This window comes from Lactuca sativa, chromosome 8, assembly GCF_002870075.4.
Source record: "Lactuca sativa cultivar Salinas chromosome 8, Lsat_Salinas_v11, whole genome shotgun sequence".
Lineage (NCBI taxonomy): Eukaryota > Viridiplantae > Streptophyta > Magnoliopsida > Asterales > Asteraceae > Lactuca > Lactuca sativa.
In genome coordinates this window covers 141351122-141372287 of record NC_056630.2, presented here as the reverse complement: position 1 = coordinate 141372287, position 21166 = coordinate 141351122, and the positions used below count along the sequence as shown (strand labels likewise).

The window sequence follows — 21166 nt, the reverse complement described above, 5'->3', positions numbered from 1 at the left end:
CGTCTCACGGTCTCACAAAATATAGGTGGTCTCAAATGAACCGAACCCTATATATATATATAGCTAAAGATTCAAATGAGAACCAAAAAAGATTAAGAACCTAATAACCAACTAATTAAGGGAAATTCTTGTCAAAACACGGAATGACATAAGCTGTAATTCTCACGAAATAGAAGCTGTAAAGTTTACTATCTACAACCACCACCTACCTCCAGTGACTGTACAATCCCGGTGCCACCTACCTCCAACGACTGTACAACATCGTCGTCACCTACCTCCGACGACTATCCACCACCGCCACCTAGTGTCTTCACCATGTCGCTGCCTCATGCCGCCGACAAAACTCATTACCACCGCCGTTACATGCTTTTCCGACAACTTCCAAAATACTAGTTGAAGGATTCTTGTGGTCTTGTCTCATTTCTGATGGTATTCGTAGTTCAGATATGGCCAGATCTAGAACCTCCGGCTTCAGATCTACAACATTTGCCTTCAGATCTGCCCTCATCTCCCTCACCGTTACTTCTTGCTACCGACGTCGATCTCACCACCACCATCCGCCAACCTTCAGATCTGGAGTCGCCACCTTCAGATCTAGAACATCCGCCTTCCGATCTCTCATCACCGTCAAGTTGCTGTCTAATGTCACCGTCTTCGATCTCTCCACCACCGACCACCGCCTACCATCAGCTAATGTGCTTCAACGAAACACCAAAAAACATCACACTCTACTCTGAAGTTCAAATCTGCTTCTTCCTCAGATCACCAACGTCCAAATCTGACAAAGTACAAGAAAACTTATTTGATTTGCTTCACCGGAACAATATATCTGATGAAGCATATAACTATTTTCTCTTCTAGATGTCCGACCACCTCTAGATCTGCTTCTTTATTCAACCAATCTCCTTAGATCTTTGATTTTATAATCTTCACCGACAATGTTATACTATTCTAAACACTTCCGACGTCACTTTACTGCCACCACCAAGGAAGTCACACCATTGTTGTTGTTTCCTTACCACCAGTGCTTATAGATATGAAGCTAGAGAAAAAAAATATCAGATGTGAAACAAGATGGATTGAAGGTTTTTGATGAAATGTCTCAATGAAAAGAAGGTATGTTTTTAAGCTGTGAATAATGTTGATGAGTGTTTGAACTAATTTATTAAGCTGTGAATGGATGTCTGGACTAGTATGTTAAGCTGTGAATACGTGTTTTTTTAAATAATTATAGTGATTATATATTTGATGTATGTGGTGCACACAAATTGTTTGGTGAAAGGCCTCAAAGAAATTTGGTAAGTCATTAAGCTATGTATATGTGTTTTATGTATTAATTAGTGAATATATAACTTATTAAGCTATGGATGTGTATTTTTTTTTATGCGCTAAGTTGTGAAATAGTGTCTGAAGTATTACTCTAAGTTATGAATTAGCGTCTTAAATGTGGTATTAAATTGTGAATTTTGGTTTTTTTTTATCCATATATGATTTTTTAGGGAAAGATGTTGGTGGTATTGGCATTGGTGGTTGGTGGTGGCGATGGTTGATGGTTGTTCTATTTCTCACTTATCTTCTTCATTGATTTCAGATAAGTTATATCATCTTTTATGATACATTTATATGTTTTGTTTTAATGTTTGCTTATAAAATATGAGATAATTTATGTATGTATTAAATTGTGAATGAATTGTTTAATACACTGAAATATGCAATTATACTTACAAGTGAGCTGTGAATATATTATAGTAAACTGTGAATTTTGTGTATTAAACTATTAATTTTGTTCACACCTTAATATAACAAATTCACAATTTAATACATAGAAATGCCTCGAGATATGAACATATAAATGTAAGTTTTAAGTTGAAAATATGACTACAAATATATAATTGTTGTGTATTAAACTGTAAAATTATTTTATTAAACTGTGAATTATGTGCATTAAACTGTGAATTGACTATATTAAGTTTCGTATTTTTTTTATTATTTTGTGTGTTAATATGAAATATGAGAATAATAAGCATTATACTAATGATTTTTTTATCTAATTTTAAATAAATTATATAAAATTTAAATTATGAGTTTTATGTAAATTAAACTTTAAAAGAAGCTACAGCCTCTATATCTGAAGGTATTAATGTTAGTGTTAAGTTAATAATATGTCATTATTTATATTAAACTGTTAATTTATTATATTAAGTTGTGAATTTTATGTATTAAACGGTAATTGATTGTATTAAGTTGTGATTTGACTGCATTTTGTTGTGAATTTTTATAAATTTTATGGTAAATATGAATGATTTATGTATGAATTTTTGTATTAATGTTCTTGTGAATATTTTATATTTTATGTTGTATAAATACGTAAGAATGCATTGTTTTTATAACTGTTTGTGTTAAACTCAAAATGAGTGAACTAATAAGTTTATTAAACTATGAATGGAGTATTTAACTTGTCATTACATGACTTTTTATACCTATTTGATTTGGAAGGATGATGGTTGCAACGGTGTCACAGGTGGTTGGTGGTGGTAGAGTTTGAGTTTCACTTATCTGAATTTGTGAATTAGTGTAAAATAAATGGTATTAAGTTGTGAATTTTATGTATTAAAATGTAAATGGACTCTATAAAGTTGTATTTTATATAATTTTTATGTTAAAATATAATTAAATGTATAAATGAAAATATTAAACTAAAAATTTACGATTTTGCCCTTTCTTACATAAAAAAAAAAACAAAAATCAGGATTTTAACATGTTTACTAGTATTCACAATACATATTACTTATGAAATGAGGATTCTTAGGGTTCTTAATCTTTTGTGGTTCTCATTTGAACCACTCCATATATATATATATATATATATATATATATATATATATATATATATATATATATATATATATATATATATATATATATACTAGGTTAAAACCCGTGGAACCCACGGGTGCTATTTCTAAATTGAATTTAAAAATTAATTATTTAACAAAATAATATTTCAATAATTCTTATAACTTATAAATTGTAATATTGAATATTTCAATAAATTTTTTAATTTGTAAGTATTTAATTACAAAGTAAATGAGAAGTATTTAATTCGGAATGAAGATTTTTGAAAACTCTTTTTTTTTATGCATAATTCTTGTTGGACATATTCAGATGATACATTACCAATGTGTGTAATGAAATTAACATAAAATACAACAATATGTAATTATAAAAAACTACAGTAATATGATGGATTAAGTGTGATTTGCTAAAATTGAATAAAATGATGTTACAAAAAAGTTGGCTACAAATTTCGAAAAACTTCCTTATAAACAACATTGGAAGTTTTATTTGTGAGTTTGCCATCTTTATCTAAAATTAATAATTTTAATCCCTCTCTGCTCTGAACTCTAGATAAGGCAACATACAATTGTCCATGTGAAAAAACTGGATCTTTCAGAAACAAACCAACCTTTGATAACGATTATCCTTGACTTTTATTAATAGTCATTGCAAAACATACGGCCAATGGAAACTGTCTTCTTATGAATTTGAAGGGAATCTTTTTTTCTGATCGAGTTAAAGACATTCTTGGAATTAAAGTCCGATTTCCAATATTAGTTCCAGTTATTATACGTGCCTCAATAACACGTTTGCCCAATGATAACACCTGTAGTCTTGTGCCATTGCATAAGCCGTTTTTCTGATCAATATTTCTCAGTAACATTACTGGAACACCAATTTTTAAAACTAACCTGTGATTTGGTAAACCGGATACTTTGAGACCATTTAATACATCAGGAGAGTATAGATTTGCATCAAATTGATCATGGAGAAATTCGGATTCACATATGCTGTCTGAACTGAAATATTCAACTTCATCTCCTGGAAACTTCTTAAGCAAACGGTCGTTTATTTCCTGGACAACTTCATTTTTCGGAGCAAGTATCGCTCTTTCTTGGAAATAATTTATATCACTATAGTTCTCTAAAATTGAAGGATATACAAACTCAATTAGAGAACCTATAGGATCATGTGAATCGTTAATGAGAATATCATCCGGAATATCGATAATCGTTTCACCGTCGTTCGGACCACCAAGTTTTCCTTCTCCTATATCCAACAACCAATTTGCAAAATCTCTTATTTTTCCTATATCTGATTGATCCCTTCCAACAGTTAGCCTCATGTTTTTTGTTAATCTATGGACTTTGCAATGTTCCCATAAATACGAAGAACTCAAAGAAGCATTTACAATGTTCTGTCTACTGCCACCCGGAACAACAGGTAGAATCTGTCTAAAATCTCCTCCAAAGACAATAACTTTCCCTCCAAATGGAATATTTGAGATTGTTGAATTTACGCACCTTAGTAAATCCTTAAAAGTTCGATCTAAAGCTTCAAATGCATGCTTATGGACCATAGGTGCTTCATCCCAAATTATTAAAGAGGTTTTTCTTATTAAGCTTGCCAACTCACCGTCTGGATTTATGTTACAAAAAGAATCCTCTGTAAGCTCAAATGGAATTATAAATCGAGAGTGTGCTGTTCTACCACCAGACAATAATAAGGAAGCAATACCGCTTGAAGCAACATTTAATACAATATTTCCTTCAGATCTAATTGTTGCAGATATTGTTTTCCATAAAAAAGTTTTACCTGTTCCACCATAACCGTAAACAAAGAAGACACCTCCTTTATTTTCTTGAATAGCACTCATGATGTTTAGGAAAATATTACGTTGCTCATCTGTTAATGCAAGAAACATACGATCATAGTCATTCTTTATCACGGGAACGTCGTAATCTAGCTCCTCGGTGATAAGCCGATTGTTTGAAGAAGAAACGGATTCAACATCTGGGTATGGCATGTTTTTGAAGTTTTTGAGTGTAGAGTTGTTTCGAAGTAAAATTTGTTGTATTTCGAACAAAGTTAAGTTCTTAAGTTCATCTACTCCGAGTGACAATTCTGCATGAAAATATTAAATAATTAATAAAATTTGTCGTCGATATTTAATAATTTTATTAATAATGATTTAATGGTTGTTGAATAATAAAAATAAATTAATTTAAAAAAAAATAAGAAAAAATGTTATACCTGCAGACTTAAATCTTTGTCGTTGTCTATATAGAATTCCATCTGCCAAATATTCCCATGTATTTTCCCAAACGACCTCTGGTTTTGACATACTATTACACATCAACAATGTAGCAAATAAAAAGCGTAGATAAAAACCAGATCCAGAATGACTTGCTTCTTTAATTGCATCAATGTATTCCTTGTCATCATCTAATAGCCCGAGTGCATAACAAGCATCTCTAAAAGAAGAATGTGTTTGACCATTTACCGTGCGAATATCATCAAATGATGTTGGTCCTTTTACTTTATTTAAAAGAATCCTTAAGAAATATGCCTCACCTAGTTTAGGTGAAACAGAATGAATTCTACCGATGGCTTTTCCTACTTTCCTTCGCTTCCAAAACCGACCATTTAATATCCAAACAAACTTTGTAGGGAATTCAACATATGTGAGTTTTCGTGCTTCACTGTCGATTGCATTACATTCCATCCAAGCTGTGAACTTTGAAGCCGCAACAGAAGGTTTGTCAAGAACATCATCAATATCATCGTCTTCACCATATACAATATGTTGTTGATTAGGAAGATGAAAAGGCAGTCTGACAACAGAAGGATATCTGCAATGAACATCATATGTAAAAATTCGCCATGATGCTTCACATGCTGATAAATATCTACAATCGTAATATTCGGCTATTTCATTGACCGCATCATTATTTTCACATTCATTGTTGGTTGGTACAACAGCAACTGTAGCTCTATCAGGACCCTTATTTATGTATTTAAACAAATACTTTATAGAAGATCCCTGATTGCACCATTCAATATTAATATGTGTCTGATATCTTTTCAATAGATATTTGTTGTATGGAACAACATTTCTATTATCCAACCTTACACCTGATTTTTCTACAAAATGACCATCGTTTCTTTGCCTATATAACGGAAAACCATTCTGATCTACAGACGAATGATTAATGAATTGTTTTGGAAAGTTTTTAGAGCACTTTTTATCCACCATGCATGGACAATTCATATTTTCAGCTCCACATGGACCATGAATCAAACTCATTTACAAGTGAATATAATTCAGGATCTTCGATTTTGTCTGGTATCTCTGCTGAAATTATCGGATCGATAAGCTCAACAGTTGGTAGCTTGTTGTCAGAATGCATGAATAGACATATATGACTATGCGGCAAACCTCTTTTTTGGAATTCAATTGTATAAACATTTGTAAAAGAATTTGCCAAAAAAAAGTAAAATGTGATTAGATATTAAAACATATTTAAAATATAATAATAACATTAATGTTTTATAAAAAATTTAAAAATATTATTTTAATTACATGCTTGAACTTTGCCGAAAATTTGATTTTCCCTTAGGTCTTTAATGAATGCATCAAGCTTGATCTTGAACAACCTACATAGTATATCAGGCCTGTCTTCTGGTTGAAGTGAAGTATCCTTAAGAAACCTTTTAATCTCAGGCCATTTGGGATTACACGTAAAGGTTATGAAAAAATAAGGATATCCAAACCATTTGCATAGTGACATGGCATCCAAATAGTTTTGCAGCATATAACGTGCACCTCCGGTAAAGGATGAAGGTAATATGACACGTTGGCCGACATTCGAGATATCAGTCGTCCCTTGAGCTTTTTGGTTACGTAAATTTTCATAAGACTCACATCTAAGAACATGTTGTTGCCTACGTATGTAGTACATTCTCTCCGTTTCCATCATAGTGTAGGCATCTACCATAAATTGTTGAAACAACCTTCTTGAATTAAGTATGAGAGAAAACGAATAATCTTTGTCTTGAATCCTATAAGCGAAATATTCTCTCATTGTACATTTCGCACGCTTGCTGTTGTTCGTTAATGACACGCCTCTATGAAGAATGTCAACACTATAACCATCATCCCCATATGGAAATAGCAATGGATATTGGAGAGGAAGATACGAAGGATGCAATTCACTGATACGTTGTAGACAACCATTTTTTGTTTGAACGATGATATCCCTCTTCTCGATTGAATCCGAAATGTCACCAATTATTAAAGCAGCAACCTCAGAAGCAGTCGGTAGGTTATATGTTCCATCTTGCTCCCTTCTCTCGATAAGTCGTAATTTCATATCAACTTCTGGATTTTTCTTAAAAGTATCTCTTACCATCCTATAAGATCTAACCAACACATTATTTGAATCCAACATCACCTTAATATCTTCAATAATATCACTATCAGTTGATGTTGATTGATCCTTTTCACCACTAAAACAAATATATTTATAAATAATATTAGTAATATATATATATATATATATATATATATATATATATATATATATATATATATATATATTAATAATAATACCAAATTATGAATAAGAAGTTTGAGAAAATACCGAAAACATCTCTGTCTATTTGTAATTTCGTTGTCAGTGTCATAAATGTATAACTGAGAGAATTTTGGTTCCGATCCTTTTGCTGGCAAAAGACTTCCAATACTATGATAATTTTGACCACCCAATCTGAAAATGTATGGAGCGTTTCCTCTATTGATTGAAGAATCAATTTTACCACCCATCGACAAGAAAGAAAACATTGAATTGTAACGTCGAATGTTTTTCATGAAATGTTTGCTTTTTGAGTCCATATTTCGAAACATTCTTTCATAAGTCGGGGGTGCATTCTTTAAATCTGGAAGTTGAACTTTGCCGTAACCACAACATAATGAATAATCTGTCTTTCCCTTTTCTTTACCTCTAATGGATTCATTTCTCCATAACTTTGCACGACATGTTTGACATACAACAACTTGATCACCATGATCCAAATATTCTGTAAAATAAAAGCGTTGAATAAAATATCAATGAATTTTATAATTATATACAACATAGTATTTGAAATGTAACATGGATATTATTTTTTGATTACCATTTGAGATACCAACTATAAGATTTTCATTGTTCACTTGATGTATATTTTCTACATCTTCTGTCAGATCAATCAATGGAATAGGGGATAAATGTCTTGTCTTCGTTTTTAATTTATGACATCATGTATTTAACTTGATTGATGATGAAGAAGTTGTTACTGTGGATGCATTTTTTGATGTCATTTCATTTGAAAGTACATTGTACTGTCTTTTGTTTGCTAACTTGGAAGTGGTATATTTATCGAAACCGATGATATCTGTCCAAAAAAATAATCATATATATATATATATATATATATATATATATATATATATATATATATATATCACAATTATATACATAATGGATAATAGTATATTTAAAAAAAAAAAAATTACCATTTCTATTGTTAGATAACGGATTTATAACATTTGTAATGTTAGAAAATGGAGTTCTAACATCTGTAAAGGAAGGGCAATATTGTATGGTTGTGTTATGCTTTGGAGGTAGACTATCCTTCTTGCTGTTCCACAATCAATTATTTCCCTGATTAGCATCATGACTCATCATCCTCATTTCCAACCTAGGGTTTATTCGATTTAAATCTGCTGTTTCCCCAATTTCAACCAATCGTGGGTTCGGATGATATCAGCGGTTAAAACCCTAGATCTCCATGGAATCAATTAAGGTAAAATTGTGTGATACACGAAAATCGTGATGATTATAAATTGCTTATTGATCTTAAACATCTATTCCCGTTAATTTTTTACAATTACAAAAACATCTATTCCAGCATATTGATTATTGTTGTAAATTTCAACCATAAATTCATAGAGATAACAAAATGATCTAAACTCATAATACTAACCTGACATATGGATATGGAAATCTTGCAGGTAGAACTGGAATGAGGATTAGAACTTTAATGAAGCAAATTGATGTAAGCTTAATGAAAAAAAATCGTAGAAGCAATTGAACATTAAGAAGACGAATGAGGTGTTTCAAAATTTTGGATTTCACGTTTTGAGGTAAAGTTATATGCTTCAATATTGGAAAAAGATTACGTTTTTTATGATTTTATTGTTGTTGGATCTCTATTAGATATAATTTTGTTCCTGATTTTTTGGAATTTAAAAGATTACAACTAAAAAATAGTTTAATATTCGAATTTCATCTAAAAAGGGAGTATACAATATTAGGAAATAGTATATTGAATATAGGTAATTTCATCTAAAAAGGGAGTATACAATATTATAAATTGCTTATTGATCTTAAACATCTATTCCCGTTAAGTCTTTTACAATTACAAAAACATCTATTCCAGCATATTGATTATTGTTGTAAATTTCAACCATAAATTCATAGAGATAACAAAATGATCTAAACTCATAATACTAACCTGACATATGGATATGGAAATCTTGCAGGTAGAACTTGAATGAGGATTAGAACTTTAATGAAGCAGTTTGATGTAAGCTTAATGAAAAAAAAATCGCAGAAGCAATTGAACATTAAGAAGACGAATGAGGTGTTTCAAAATTTTGGATTTCACGTTTTGAGGTAAAGTTATATGCTTCAATATTGGAAAAAGATTACGTTTTTTATGATTTTATTGTTGTTGGATCTCTATTAGATATAATTTTGTTCCTGATTTTTTGGAATTTAAAAGATTACAACTAAAAAATAGTTTAATATTCGAATTGCATCTAAAAAGGGAGTATACAATATTAGGAAATAGTATATTGAATATAGGTAATTTATAGAAGATAAGTAAGTATGCTGCAAACATTTAAAAAATGTATGAATTAATTGAAGAGAATCAAAGATATAAATTTTGTTTACAATTGGTTATTGATTATTTATTAAAAATAACATATTTATCGTGAGAAAAATAATACTTATTCTAAATAATAGACATAAATGTTCCATGTTTAAAATAATCAACATAAATATTATAAATAATAGACAATAACAACACAACACATAGAAGTTGGTTTCTATTAAATGTAATTATTCAAATGTTGTATCTAGATTACATAAATGGTGACTACATTTTAAAACTTAACTTACATCTTCCACTTTTTAATATAGCAAAACATGAAGAGGTTAAAAAATAACAGGGTGTCATTTTATGGGTTCCTGTTTATAAAGAAGCCATAGATTAAAACAGCTTTATATAAATATAATATAAAAATTAGTTAGACCATTTTTCCGATAACCAAATTGTGCGTTATCTTCTTTTAAATTTTCTTAATTAACAAAAAATGTAGATTATGTAAAGGATAAACATCAGCACTCCTAAATCTAAATACTCACGTCAATCATCAAATAGGCTTACATCACCTGCAACGATTGGACATACCAATCGATTGCAGCCGGTTACATACACCAAGAACCCTTCACCCTTTCGCATCGCATTTAATACCCCTCTACACCACTCAATAGCTTCGACCTTCTTATAAATCACAAACCCCATAACATCTACATACCACATCCAATCACACTACCCATCGGAAAACCAAAAGCCAAAACCACTCCCACAAAATGAAACCGACTGAAATGGAAAGCATCATTCATATGTTGATTGGACAGGCGGAGGAAGAGCTGGCCACTTTAACAAAGGTCGAAAGCGATTTCTACTTCAACCAGGAGATGAAGAACGAACTGCTGGAGAACATGAGCCGCCGACCAAAGTACACCAACTACCTAGATATGAAGGAAGTCATCAACAACAGTACGTACGTGGCATCAAAAAGAATCATGGCGATTTACAGTCTAAAGAAGGAAACTGAAACGACGATTGAGGAGCTCAGGAAACTACTCAAAACACTTCCAGAAGATGATCAGCCATATATGGACTGATCAAAAACAAATAAATCTCCAACTCTTTTGTCATCTTATTATCCATGGTCTCTTTAAATCGTTTTCTTTTTTGATGCTCTGTTTATGAACAGATGCATGGTTTAGCCTTGTATTCACCTTTAAGTAATATAATCTATCGTCTATGTCTTTTTTGTCATTCCATATATAAACCGTATTGCACACACACAATAAACCACATGTGAACCATGTTTATGAAGTTTTATTCTCCTGGAAATTGTGTATTCTGTTGTCAGGTACTAAGCCGTACCTTTTGCTTTTCAACATAAAGTGATAATTTTTTCACATTACCAACTCTCTTCAACATAAATATAGATAACAAACACGTATTATGTATGTATTCACATTTTCATCTGTTTTATGTCCTCAACATAGAGAAAGCAACAAACCAAAAAGGTTTCATCCGACCCCCACATTGCGGGGGCTCCCCCTCTACTTTATGATATTTAGAGGTTAAATAGAAACCAATGAAAGTACATTGTCATTAAAGGACTGTTCCATTAATATTAAACCAAATTTTTTTTTTAAAGTACAATGGTATAACCATAAGATTTAAATGGTTTAAAATGAAAAAAAATAGGATTCATCAATATGATGAAAAAAATTATAAAGTAAACAGCCGTTAAAGGGAATGTTAAATTCTAAAAAATAACATAATAATGATAATAACTGGTTAAAGGGAAACCAATGAAAGTAAAATGTTGTAGTATTGACTATTGAGTAGTTTTTTTTTTAGTTTAAGAGGAATACCAACATAGTTTTCATTTTTTTTAATAAAAATTAGATGAAGCACAAATTAAGCAGCCTGAATCACAATATAATTTCACCTGTAAAAGTATGAAACTATCAAGCTCGAGATAGCTTTATTAGTTTCTCCAAAAAGGATAAAATACAGGCATGGAAAATAGACTAAAGTATTATATGGCAATATGTATATTAATTTAATAGGTCATTTTTAATATGATTTAGATCGTTCCATTTGTTCCACTAAGATGCATAGGATGATAACAATGTACTTATTTGATATTCAAATGTCATAACCTTTCTTTCTGGAGGTATGTTTTCAAATTATTCAAACAAATTTATGTACTTATATTCATCTTTAATGTGTTTAGAATTTAGTGTTATAAAAACAAATAAAATAATTTTTAATAGCTTATTGCGTGCTTGATGAATTGAAGTTGATTTTTCTAGGATTCGTCAACACTATTAACATGTTTTAGGAAAAAGACTTTTGCTGTCTTTTTTGTTGACTCAAAAAGACTTATGCATTATTTTTACCTGTACTTATTATAGCATCCTAATTTCATTTATTATTATCACAAAATTGTAGTTTCATAAATATACCAAATAAAAAGTATTTAGAAAACAAAAATTGAATATAAAAATAAAACATACTACTACACCAGTAGATACAAATAGCAATACACTTCAAAGGGGAAAATAAACAATAGCATTATGCTTAAAGGAAGAGACAACAAAGGCAATATAGTTTTTAACTAAAAGGGGTAGCCAAAAAATCATAAAAACCTTATACTAATTAAGAACCTAGATGACCTGTAACATTTGAACAATAATAACCCCATATGCAATATCGGCCAAAAATTTAAAATATTAAGAAAAAATTCAAAAAATATTTACAACCAAATAAACTTCAAAATATATTTTATTTGAGTTATAACCAAAATCAACTAACTTGTCCACTTTAAAACAATAAAAGTATCCAAAAATATTCAACACCAATAATATTTCACATCCTAAATACCCCAAAATAAAAATCAAACCAACCAATCAAAATATCTTTATAACCAAAACAAATGATAAAATATATTAAATGTCTTATAACCAATAGAAACTAACTTTTCCTTTTTTGGAATCAAGAGTGGAGTTTCCTCTGCGGTTGAAATTCTTTTAGCCTTAGTTGAACTTAAATCATATCCAGAATCAACATCATAAATTTCTTGGAGGTTGCACTTCAAATCACATGATATTTTGCTTGGACTTGTTGCGGTTAACTTATCAACTGTTGAGGGTGTAAAACTTTCGTCTGTTTGTGAGATGACATCCTAATTTAAAAAAAATAATAATAATAACTGTTTAATTCCTTAAAAAAATAACTAATATAATTAAAAGTTTATAAAATAAAATGAAAAACCTTTTGAACAGGTTGTACAACATCATCGGATTCCAAAGCAACTTGATTTAAGGAGACAGATTGAATACTCTAAAAAATAAAATGGAAATATGATAATCGTTATGTACTTTAATAGTAAAAAATTGTAAATTTTCAACAATAAAAGATTACTTACCATAAGTTCTATTTTACTTTCTAATTCAGAAACAATGGACATATCTTCTGTAACTCTGAGAACTGTGTAGATGTTATTATAGTTGTTGACATTGTATTCTGTAATATCTACAACAAAAGCAAACTTGTGGTTTTTCAACACGTTAAGTTGCATTGGAAATAGGGCATCACTGTCTCCGGCCTGTAAGATATATTTTAGTAAATTAAAAAAATAAAGTAAAAGTTTTCTGATTTTAAAGGTATGAATAATATACCGCATCATGTATCTTTTTCAACTCGTAGGCACTTATATTTAACAACCTCCTTGCTTCCCTATCAAAAAGAGTCAATCCAATGGTTCCAGTACAATCTTGTACATTGATTGGAATTATATACCTAAAACAAAAAAATTATGTCATTGTTACTGTTGTTTTAAGATTGACAAAATTAATAGAAATAAATATGTCTATACTTTATAACTGACTGAAATTCAGATTTTTTGCATTGTGCATTTGTACACTCGACAACCATAGTTTCTAAAATTCCCTCAGGGTTGGTATACGAATGATTGGTTTTGGGAACAGGGATAATTTTTTTTCCACATTTTTTGCATGCTTCATAATACCATGGTAGATTCTGCCTTATATTAACAATGGAAGCAACTAATAAAAACTTCATTTCCTGTATCATATCAAATGTAAAACTTATTAAAATAAATTATGCAAAAATAAAATGTAAAACATATCAAATAATACAATATACCTTAATTGGTTCGGTGATCTCACAGACTGTTTTTAATGGAAAATTGCCCTTAAAGTCATCTGTATATGAAGAAGAGTAGCTTTGAAGTGTAGTTATGCTTTTTTCAGTTATTCCGAAATTGTCATGACATTTCAACCTGTGATGTTTAATTTAGATTCATGAATATTAGGTTTTGTGTTTTTTTTTTAATTTAAAATACATTATAAAAAAATAAAAAACAATTGGAAACTAACTTATTTTTAAACTCATTTATTTCATAAATGTCAGAATTTATGAACAATTTCGTTACTTCAAAATGACTTTTAGCTTCACCAAGACCTGTAAAAAATATATATCCAATTAATAAAAATTATATAAAAACAGTAATTATAAACATCTATATATAAAGACTGAATACAAACCATTCCAAATGTTTAGCTTCAAAAACTGCATCACGATAACAACAAAATTAACCGTCGGGTTATTTTTTAGGTATTCTGAAATCTGATATGCTTGACTTCCAAAAATAGTAACCTTCAGATGTACAGAACTAAATAAACCATAAAATAGTATATTAATATTAATTTGTGAATAATTAAAGATAATAATAAATAATAAATAAATAATAAAATATAATCTCACTCTAGGTTGCTAAGAGTAAGTTTTATATAATGCTTGGATGGTACTGGATTTGAAGTTTCAAGAGGCCTAAATCACACGATATGTCCAATAACATCTACACAACAGATAACACAACAAAAACTTTTAAATTAAATTCGTAATATTTAAATAATAAATTGTATAACCAAAAAAACAAATGAAAAAAAAATGATTTTATTCATATTTTATGACTAACCAAAGAATGTGTCTCTTGGGCATGTTTGTTCTATGATACAATTAAAGTCAACAAACATAAATCCATTGATCGGACCCGAGAAATCATCACATTTTTTAGGATGCTTTTCCAATCCAAAGTTAAGGTCTGTTTATGACCTGTATAACTAAAACCATTAGTAACAGCAGCCATATTGGGTTTTATAACTATATAACTTTCATCTTCCTTTAAAAGATGACGAAATCTGGAGAAATTTTGATTGAAGACACGAGCTTGGTATTGTGTACCCTGTTTAAAAAAAAATAAAAAATATTATGTTCATGAAACATGTCTAATATTGAATGATGAATAAAAAAAATATCAAATACAACAAACCTCCTCGTCCATGATGATCATTTCAATCGAACAAACTTTATTATTTCTGACAAAGTTCCAAATTTTAAGCACCCGAACCTTGATATGCGATTTTTCATCTATCTGCTCAATGTTATTTAGGTAAACCTTATTTCCTATTTCCATTTTCTGCAAGAAATTTAATCATTATATAATTGTAAGGAAAATTAGCAACCTTTTAGAATGTACAGAACATCCTAACCAATAAGTAAAACAGAAAAATTAAAAATCAACATATGACAATAACAACTGACTTAATGTACTCATAAACATGAAAACGACAATTATACCAAAAATACCCCTGCAACATACTAACACTAACAGATAACATAACAATGAGTAAAACAAAAAAATTAAAAATCAACACATGACAATAACAACTGACTTAATATATACTCATTAAAGAAAATGAACTTGTAATCTTCATTAGTTTTTCGTCTTTTAAACTGAAAAGTTAGAAGAAGTAGACTATTAAGAAGAATTACAAAAAAGAAGAAGAAGAATAGAAATCATACAATGAGAACGTGATAGATACAGATAAACAAGAACATGGAGGGAATAGAAATATTTATAATTCTGATTTTTTAATACACTAACCTGATATATAATTCTTGAGTTGTTGCAGAATCAGAAAGAATGAAGAAGAATACGTTTGCTGTGGTTTCTATGGAGCAGAATTCTTATGGAGCAGAATGGTAAAAACAAAATTACCGTATAAATGATATTTATGTTTGCTGGAAAATACTGCAGATTTTTAGGGATTTAATGATTGCAATATATTGAATTTGCAATCAAAATAAACAAACTTTCAAATTTAATCGTGATTTTCGAATCTGATTATTGATTAACATATTTTTTCAAATTATTTACATAATCTTTATTCATTTCAAATTAATGCTTGAATTTTTTAATGCAGTTGACAGCTACAATTTCCGGATTTATTGCATGAGTTTGAATTTTGATTAAATTTCCGGATGCAATGGCATTTACGTAATTATAGTAGAATAAATGAGCGGGAAAACTCAATTATGGGGGTCTTAGAGAGTGACACGTGGCAGAATTCTACTTATTTATTAGAATTAGGATATATATATATATATATATATATATATATATATATATATATATATATATATATATATATATATATATATATATATATATATATATATATATATATATAGGGGTGAGCAGAAACCGCACCGCAACTAATATTAACCGCATAGACCACAACCGATAAACCGCAACCGCAATAAAAACCGATGGTGAGGTTTTTTCAAAAACCGCAAAAAAAAAACCGCACCGCACCGCATATATTATATACAACTTTTATTTTTATTAATTATTAGTATATTAAATATTAAAAATAAGACAGGTTTCATGAATAAAATATGAATAAAATACTTGAAGACAAAAGTATGGTTTTTTATTATGTTAACTTTGAAAAATGGTGAAATTAGATAGTTTTAAGAAATTTATTGTTAATTAATATTGATTTGATGTTTTTAATATATTAATTGTTTGTGATTTAAGTTAATTGTCTTATACATATGGTTGTTTTTATTATTACAAGCAAGGTTCTAAAAAGCTCGTCATGGCACGCCACAGCTCCAAGGCTTGCACATGCCGCCAAGCTTTGCCAAAACGCCGTCTTAACTCAAATATGTGTATAAAAATGAATAATAGTTAAAAATACATATAAAAATAATAATTATATAGAAAATTGCCGCCTTAAGTCACGCCTTACAAACGTCATGACTCGTCAAGGCTCGGAAAAGCTTGAGGTTTGACATTGCCGCTAAGTCACGTCTTACGTTATTTAGAACCTTGATTACAAGTAATATATTTGAACTCTTAAAACCGTTTGAGCTCTAAAATGTGGTTAAAAACCACACAAAATAACCGCACCAAATCCATGCGGTTAATAACCGCAACACAGAAAAAAAAGCTTAACTGCACCGCAAAAATAACTACACCAAGCGGTTTTGAAAATGGATTAACCGCATTTGCGGTTAGTGGTGAGGTTTTGGCTAATAATTGCACCGAACCGCACCGCGCTCACCCCTATATATATATATATATATATATATATATATATATATATATATATATATATATATATATATATATATATATATATATATATATATATATATATATCAAGGTTGTTAAAATCGTTCGGCGGTCGACTAGGTCAAACGATTAATCGGTTTGGTGGGGATTAACCGGGGACCATAAATTACTAATAAAACTATTTTAAAACTTAATATATCCTAAGAAAAAATAGTATTTGAAAATTTAAAATTTTGAAATATTTGAAAATTTGAATATTTAAAAGTTTAAAATTTTGAAGTTTTGAAAAATTTGGTGTAATATTTGAAATTTTAAAATTTTGAATTTTTTAAAATCTTCCCCCAAGGACCGTTGGGGGCCGCCAAGGACCGCCTAACTTGAGTTTGACTGATATTAACCAATTTCCGCCAAGCACCCCTAATCGTAATAAGTTGTAGACCGCCCACACCTAGGCCGATATTTACAACACTAATATATATATATATATATATATATATATATATATATATATATATATATAGAGAGAGAGAGAGAGAGAGAGAGAGAGAGAGACTTGTCTGATACCTGGGCGACTTGGGCTTAGGCCCAGGGCAGGAAAATATTTGGGGCATAAATACAGTCCAGCTATCTCTTTATTATATATAATAACGGCCCAAACAAATTAGCCCAGCTTTATCTGATTTCCGACGTGAGAAAAGGTGCCAAATCAACTCTGGTATACATATCCTATATCCGTTTTCAATTTTCGTCAACTGCGCCTAGAAAAATGAAATGTCCGCTGCATAGAACACGTTGTTGTCGATTGGAGTTTGGAGAACTCAATGCCCTAGAATCACGTAGATGTGGGCATCGATCTGATAAATAAAAAGTAAGAACCCGTAACCTATTTGATGATTTCTCTTATTCTCTCTAAATATGATATTTTGCCCTTCAAATTTCTTAGTTATCAGTCGATTACATAGCTCCTAAGTTGTTTGTGAATCGATTTTTGATTTCTATATACTCCAATTTTGGTAATTTTCAAGTTCTTATTTGTGATTTCTCTAATTAATATCGTGGTTGTAGGGTCGATTATTTTTCTGTGAGTTAGAAGTTTACAATCTGATTTGTTGTTCTCTACTGGACAAGGGACGCCTAACTCCAGAGATAAACAGATTGATTCTGATTTCTGAAGAGAGGAGACTAGAGGCTTCGGTAGGTTTTTTTTTGTCTCTCTAATATGCAAACTAATTCACTCTGATACTTGTATTACTAATCTGTTTATTGGATTGGAGTTTTAAGATTTGTGTGGGTTGGAGTTCGATGGTCTTCACTCTTCTGAGGAGTTTGACTCTCATCTCAGAAGTTCAAAAATCTCAATAGTCGAAAATTTCAAAATCTCGGGTATAATTTTTGTGGTCTAATTTGAAATATATATCAGAAAAAATTGTCTTTTACCTTTTAGTTTTATAGGCTTCTAACTAATGTATAAATTCACAGTGAACTTGCAAAATTGATTTCATAAAGGCTTTGAAAATGGCTGCATGCCTCAGGGAAAGAATTATGGCTCCATAGAGTTGACATTTGTGTATATTCTTAGTTTTTGAAATTCATAGTGGCTTCTTTTGAGAATTTATATTCTTAATTTTTGTAAAGTCATAGACTCCATCTTTCTGAATACAAGAAATTAGTGGGATTATTCTTACATGTTGACTCAAGCTTTGTAATTTCGTTCTGGAAGGAATTTAAAATTGTTTATAAAGGTTTGTATTCTATGGAGTTTATTTGTTATCTTTTACATCAATGACCTCCCATGGCTAGTATTCTATGGAATTTATGTTATGATTTGGAAATGTTAGCTCTTCAATAATAAATTATGTAAATCACCATTGCATTAATGCATCGTTTTAGGTGATTTTGTAGGTTTTTGTTTATTGATTTTATTTGACTATAAAATTTATTATAGTTTTGTTATTATATATTTTTATTTACCTTTTGTCTTTTCAACGGTATAAACTTAGGGGCATAAATTTTTATTTTGCACTGGGTAGTAAAAACCAATGGACCGGCCCTGAGAGAGAGAGAGAGAGAGAGAGAGAGAGAGAGAGAGAGAGAGAGAGAGAGAGAGAGAGAGAGAGAGAGAGAGAGAGAGAGAATGTGTGTGCAATGTTGCAAAACTCGTTAGGTGTTCACAAGACGGCCAACTAGCGAATAACGAGTATTCGGTCTAAGTAGGGGTACTCGGATTGGATAAATTATATGAAATTAATTTTAGAAAAATTATATATATAACAAATTTTGTTAAAATTTATAACAAAGTAGATGAATATCAATAACAATTATAGATTTTTTCTAAAATGATCAAAATTTCCGAATTGGACCGAGTTTCTCCAAGTTTTATTGAATTGGAGTCGATTTTGATCGAGTTTAACCTATTCTGAGTATTTTTGCCCGATTCCTAATTAGACACATCGGGACATGTCTTAGTCTGTGACAATCAAGAGGTTTCTGTCATTGGTCGTCATTAGGAAGGAGTAGGAGGATAAATGTAATAGCTTAGTATAGTAATATTTGATTTTTGAGATAATAAGAATCAAATGTGTTGTTACATTTATTTGTTAAAAACGACCATTAGGCTCAAAAATTAGCGTCTGAAAAGTCGTAACGTTTTCTAAGTTGGTTAACGTACTTGGATAGTACTTGTTAACATGATCTAAAAGATATGAGATTCGTAAAAATCTAACTCTAAAGAAAAGAGTTATGGATTTTATAAAAATAAAAATCAACCACGTAATTAAAATTAATTACGTCAAAACGATACTTAGAGATTGGTTGAGTTTTGACTAAAAGTGCAAAAAAGAGTTTCGCAGTACTCCTCGAGATATAAACTTTAGGAAAACGTTTGACGAAAACGGGATCCGTATGAGAGAGATATGATTTTTATAAAATCATTTATTTTTAACCCCGTTAGGTACGAAAATGAAGGTCAAAACTAGCCAAAACAACCTAAAGGAGAGTTGTAGTACCCATTGAGATCATCACATAGATATAAAGAAGGCTTAGATCGGAGCTCGCATGAAGAAGTTATGATTTTTACAAAATCTTTTCGTGCGTGCCAGGTGTGTGTCTTTGCACGCTACATACCTGAAACCGGATTCGAGTAGATTGCGAGTGACATGGTCGAATGGGGGAGTGGCACGTGGCAACTTCCGAATGGAGCCACGATGTTCATGCGTGGCGCACGCAGATATTTTCCCGGAGCGCACCTCCAAAACTCGACTATAAATAGAAGGTAGTGTCATTCTAGTTCTGCTCACCTTCATACTTCTCTCTCACTATCTATCTCGAAGTTGCTACCTTATGAAGCGGTCCCTAGAGTCCCGATCCTGATTCAACCTTACATCAAAGGTTTCGCGCAACTAGAGTGAGTACACGACCCCTATTATACTAAAGTGGAGGATGTAAAAAAATAAACTAGTTTTCTTTTGTGGTGCAAGGAACACGGAAACAGGAGAAGAATGTAGTGGAAGAAAACTTGCTCTTAAAGTTAAAACAAAAAAGAACTGGTAATTGTATTAAAACAAATGACGCCTACTTTTATACTAATTAATTAGATACCTTATGAACCTCTAAAACCAAAAAAAAAAAAAAGACTTCGACTCTTATTCTAAAACTAGGAAACAAAACTAATAAAAAGAAACTTTCCTATTGTTTTTCAAATAACCGATTAACCCAACAATCACCCCCTTAATCGGTTTGGTCATACGAGCCACTCGTTGTTCAAAACAATGTCGGTTCCTCTTTGATTAGACCCGCTTCTTCCTTTTCTCATTTAGGACACTCGTTTTTATAGTGACCAAGCTCACCACATTTGTAACATCTAACGTGACTTATATCCCGGACACGTTCATTACCATCTCGACTTCTCCCGGACCCCCGACCTCTTCCCTGGCCATGTCCAAAGTCATCCCGATTTGAACGTCC

At 30.5% G+C, this 21166-nt stretch overlaps 3 protein-coding genes and 1 long non-coding RNA gene across 4 annotated transcripts; 1 reads left to right on the top strand and 3 right to left on the bottom strand.

Annotated features, from left to right (window-relative positions):
* Nucleotides 1–3478: 3478 nt before the first annotated feature.
* Nucleotides 3479–6248, bottom strand: LOC111893690 (uncharacterized). Its single transcript, XM_052766560.1, has 3 exons — nt 6150–6248; nt 5092–5881; nt 3479–4962 (listed from the first exon to the last, which is right to left on the bottom strand). Exons 1-3 carry the CDS (start codon nt 6246–6248, stop codon nt 3479–3481), a joined length of 2373 nt encoding a protein of 790 aa, XP_052622520.1.
* Nucleotides 6249–6413: 165 nt separating this feature from the next.
* On the bottom strand, nt 6414–10470 carry LOC128127849 (uncharacterized). Its single transcript, XM_052766559.1, has 6 exons — nt 10357–10470; nt 9394–9470; nt 8863–8914; nt 8014–8113; nt 7482–7917; nt 6414–7347 (listed from the first exon to the last, which is right to left on the bottom strand). Exons 1-6 carry the CDS (start codon nt 10468–10470, stop codon nt 6414–6416), a joined length of 1713 nt encoding a protein of 570 aa, XP_052622519.1.
* Nucleotides 10471–12624: 2154 nt separating this feature from the next.
* LOC111893689 (uncharacterized) lies at nt 12625–15461 on the bottom strand. Its single transcript, XM_052766558.1, has 15 exons — nt 15443–15461; nt 15320–15327; nt 15113–15259; nt 14896–15025; nt 14759–14788; nt 14620–14638; nt 14325–14452; nt 14157–14241; nt 13924–14059; nt 13646–13842; nt 13437–13557; nt 13184–13363; nt 13030–13098; nt 12735–12940; nt 12625–12631 (listed from the first exon to the last, which is right to left on the bottom strand). The coding sequence occupies exons 1-15, from the start codon at nt 15459–15461 to the stop codon at nt 12625–12627; spliced, it is 1482 nt and encodes a 493-aa protein (XP_052622518.1).
* Nucleotides 15462–17915: 2454 nt separating this feature from the next.
* On the top strand, nt 17916–18961 carry LOC111893718 (uncharacterized). Its single transcript, XR_002850940.3, has 4 exons — nt 17916–18071; nt 18269–18397; nt 18485–18586; nt 18683–18961. It is a non-coding gene; the product is annotated as an uncharacterized LOC111893718 (long non-coding RNA).
* The last annotated feature ends 2205 nt before the right edge of the window (nt 18962–21166 follow it).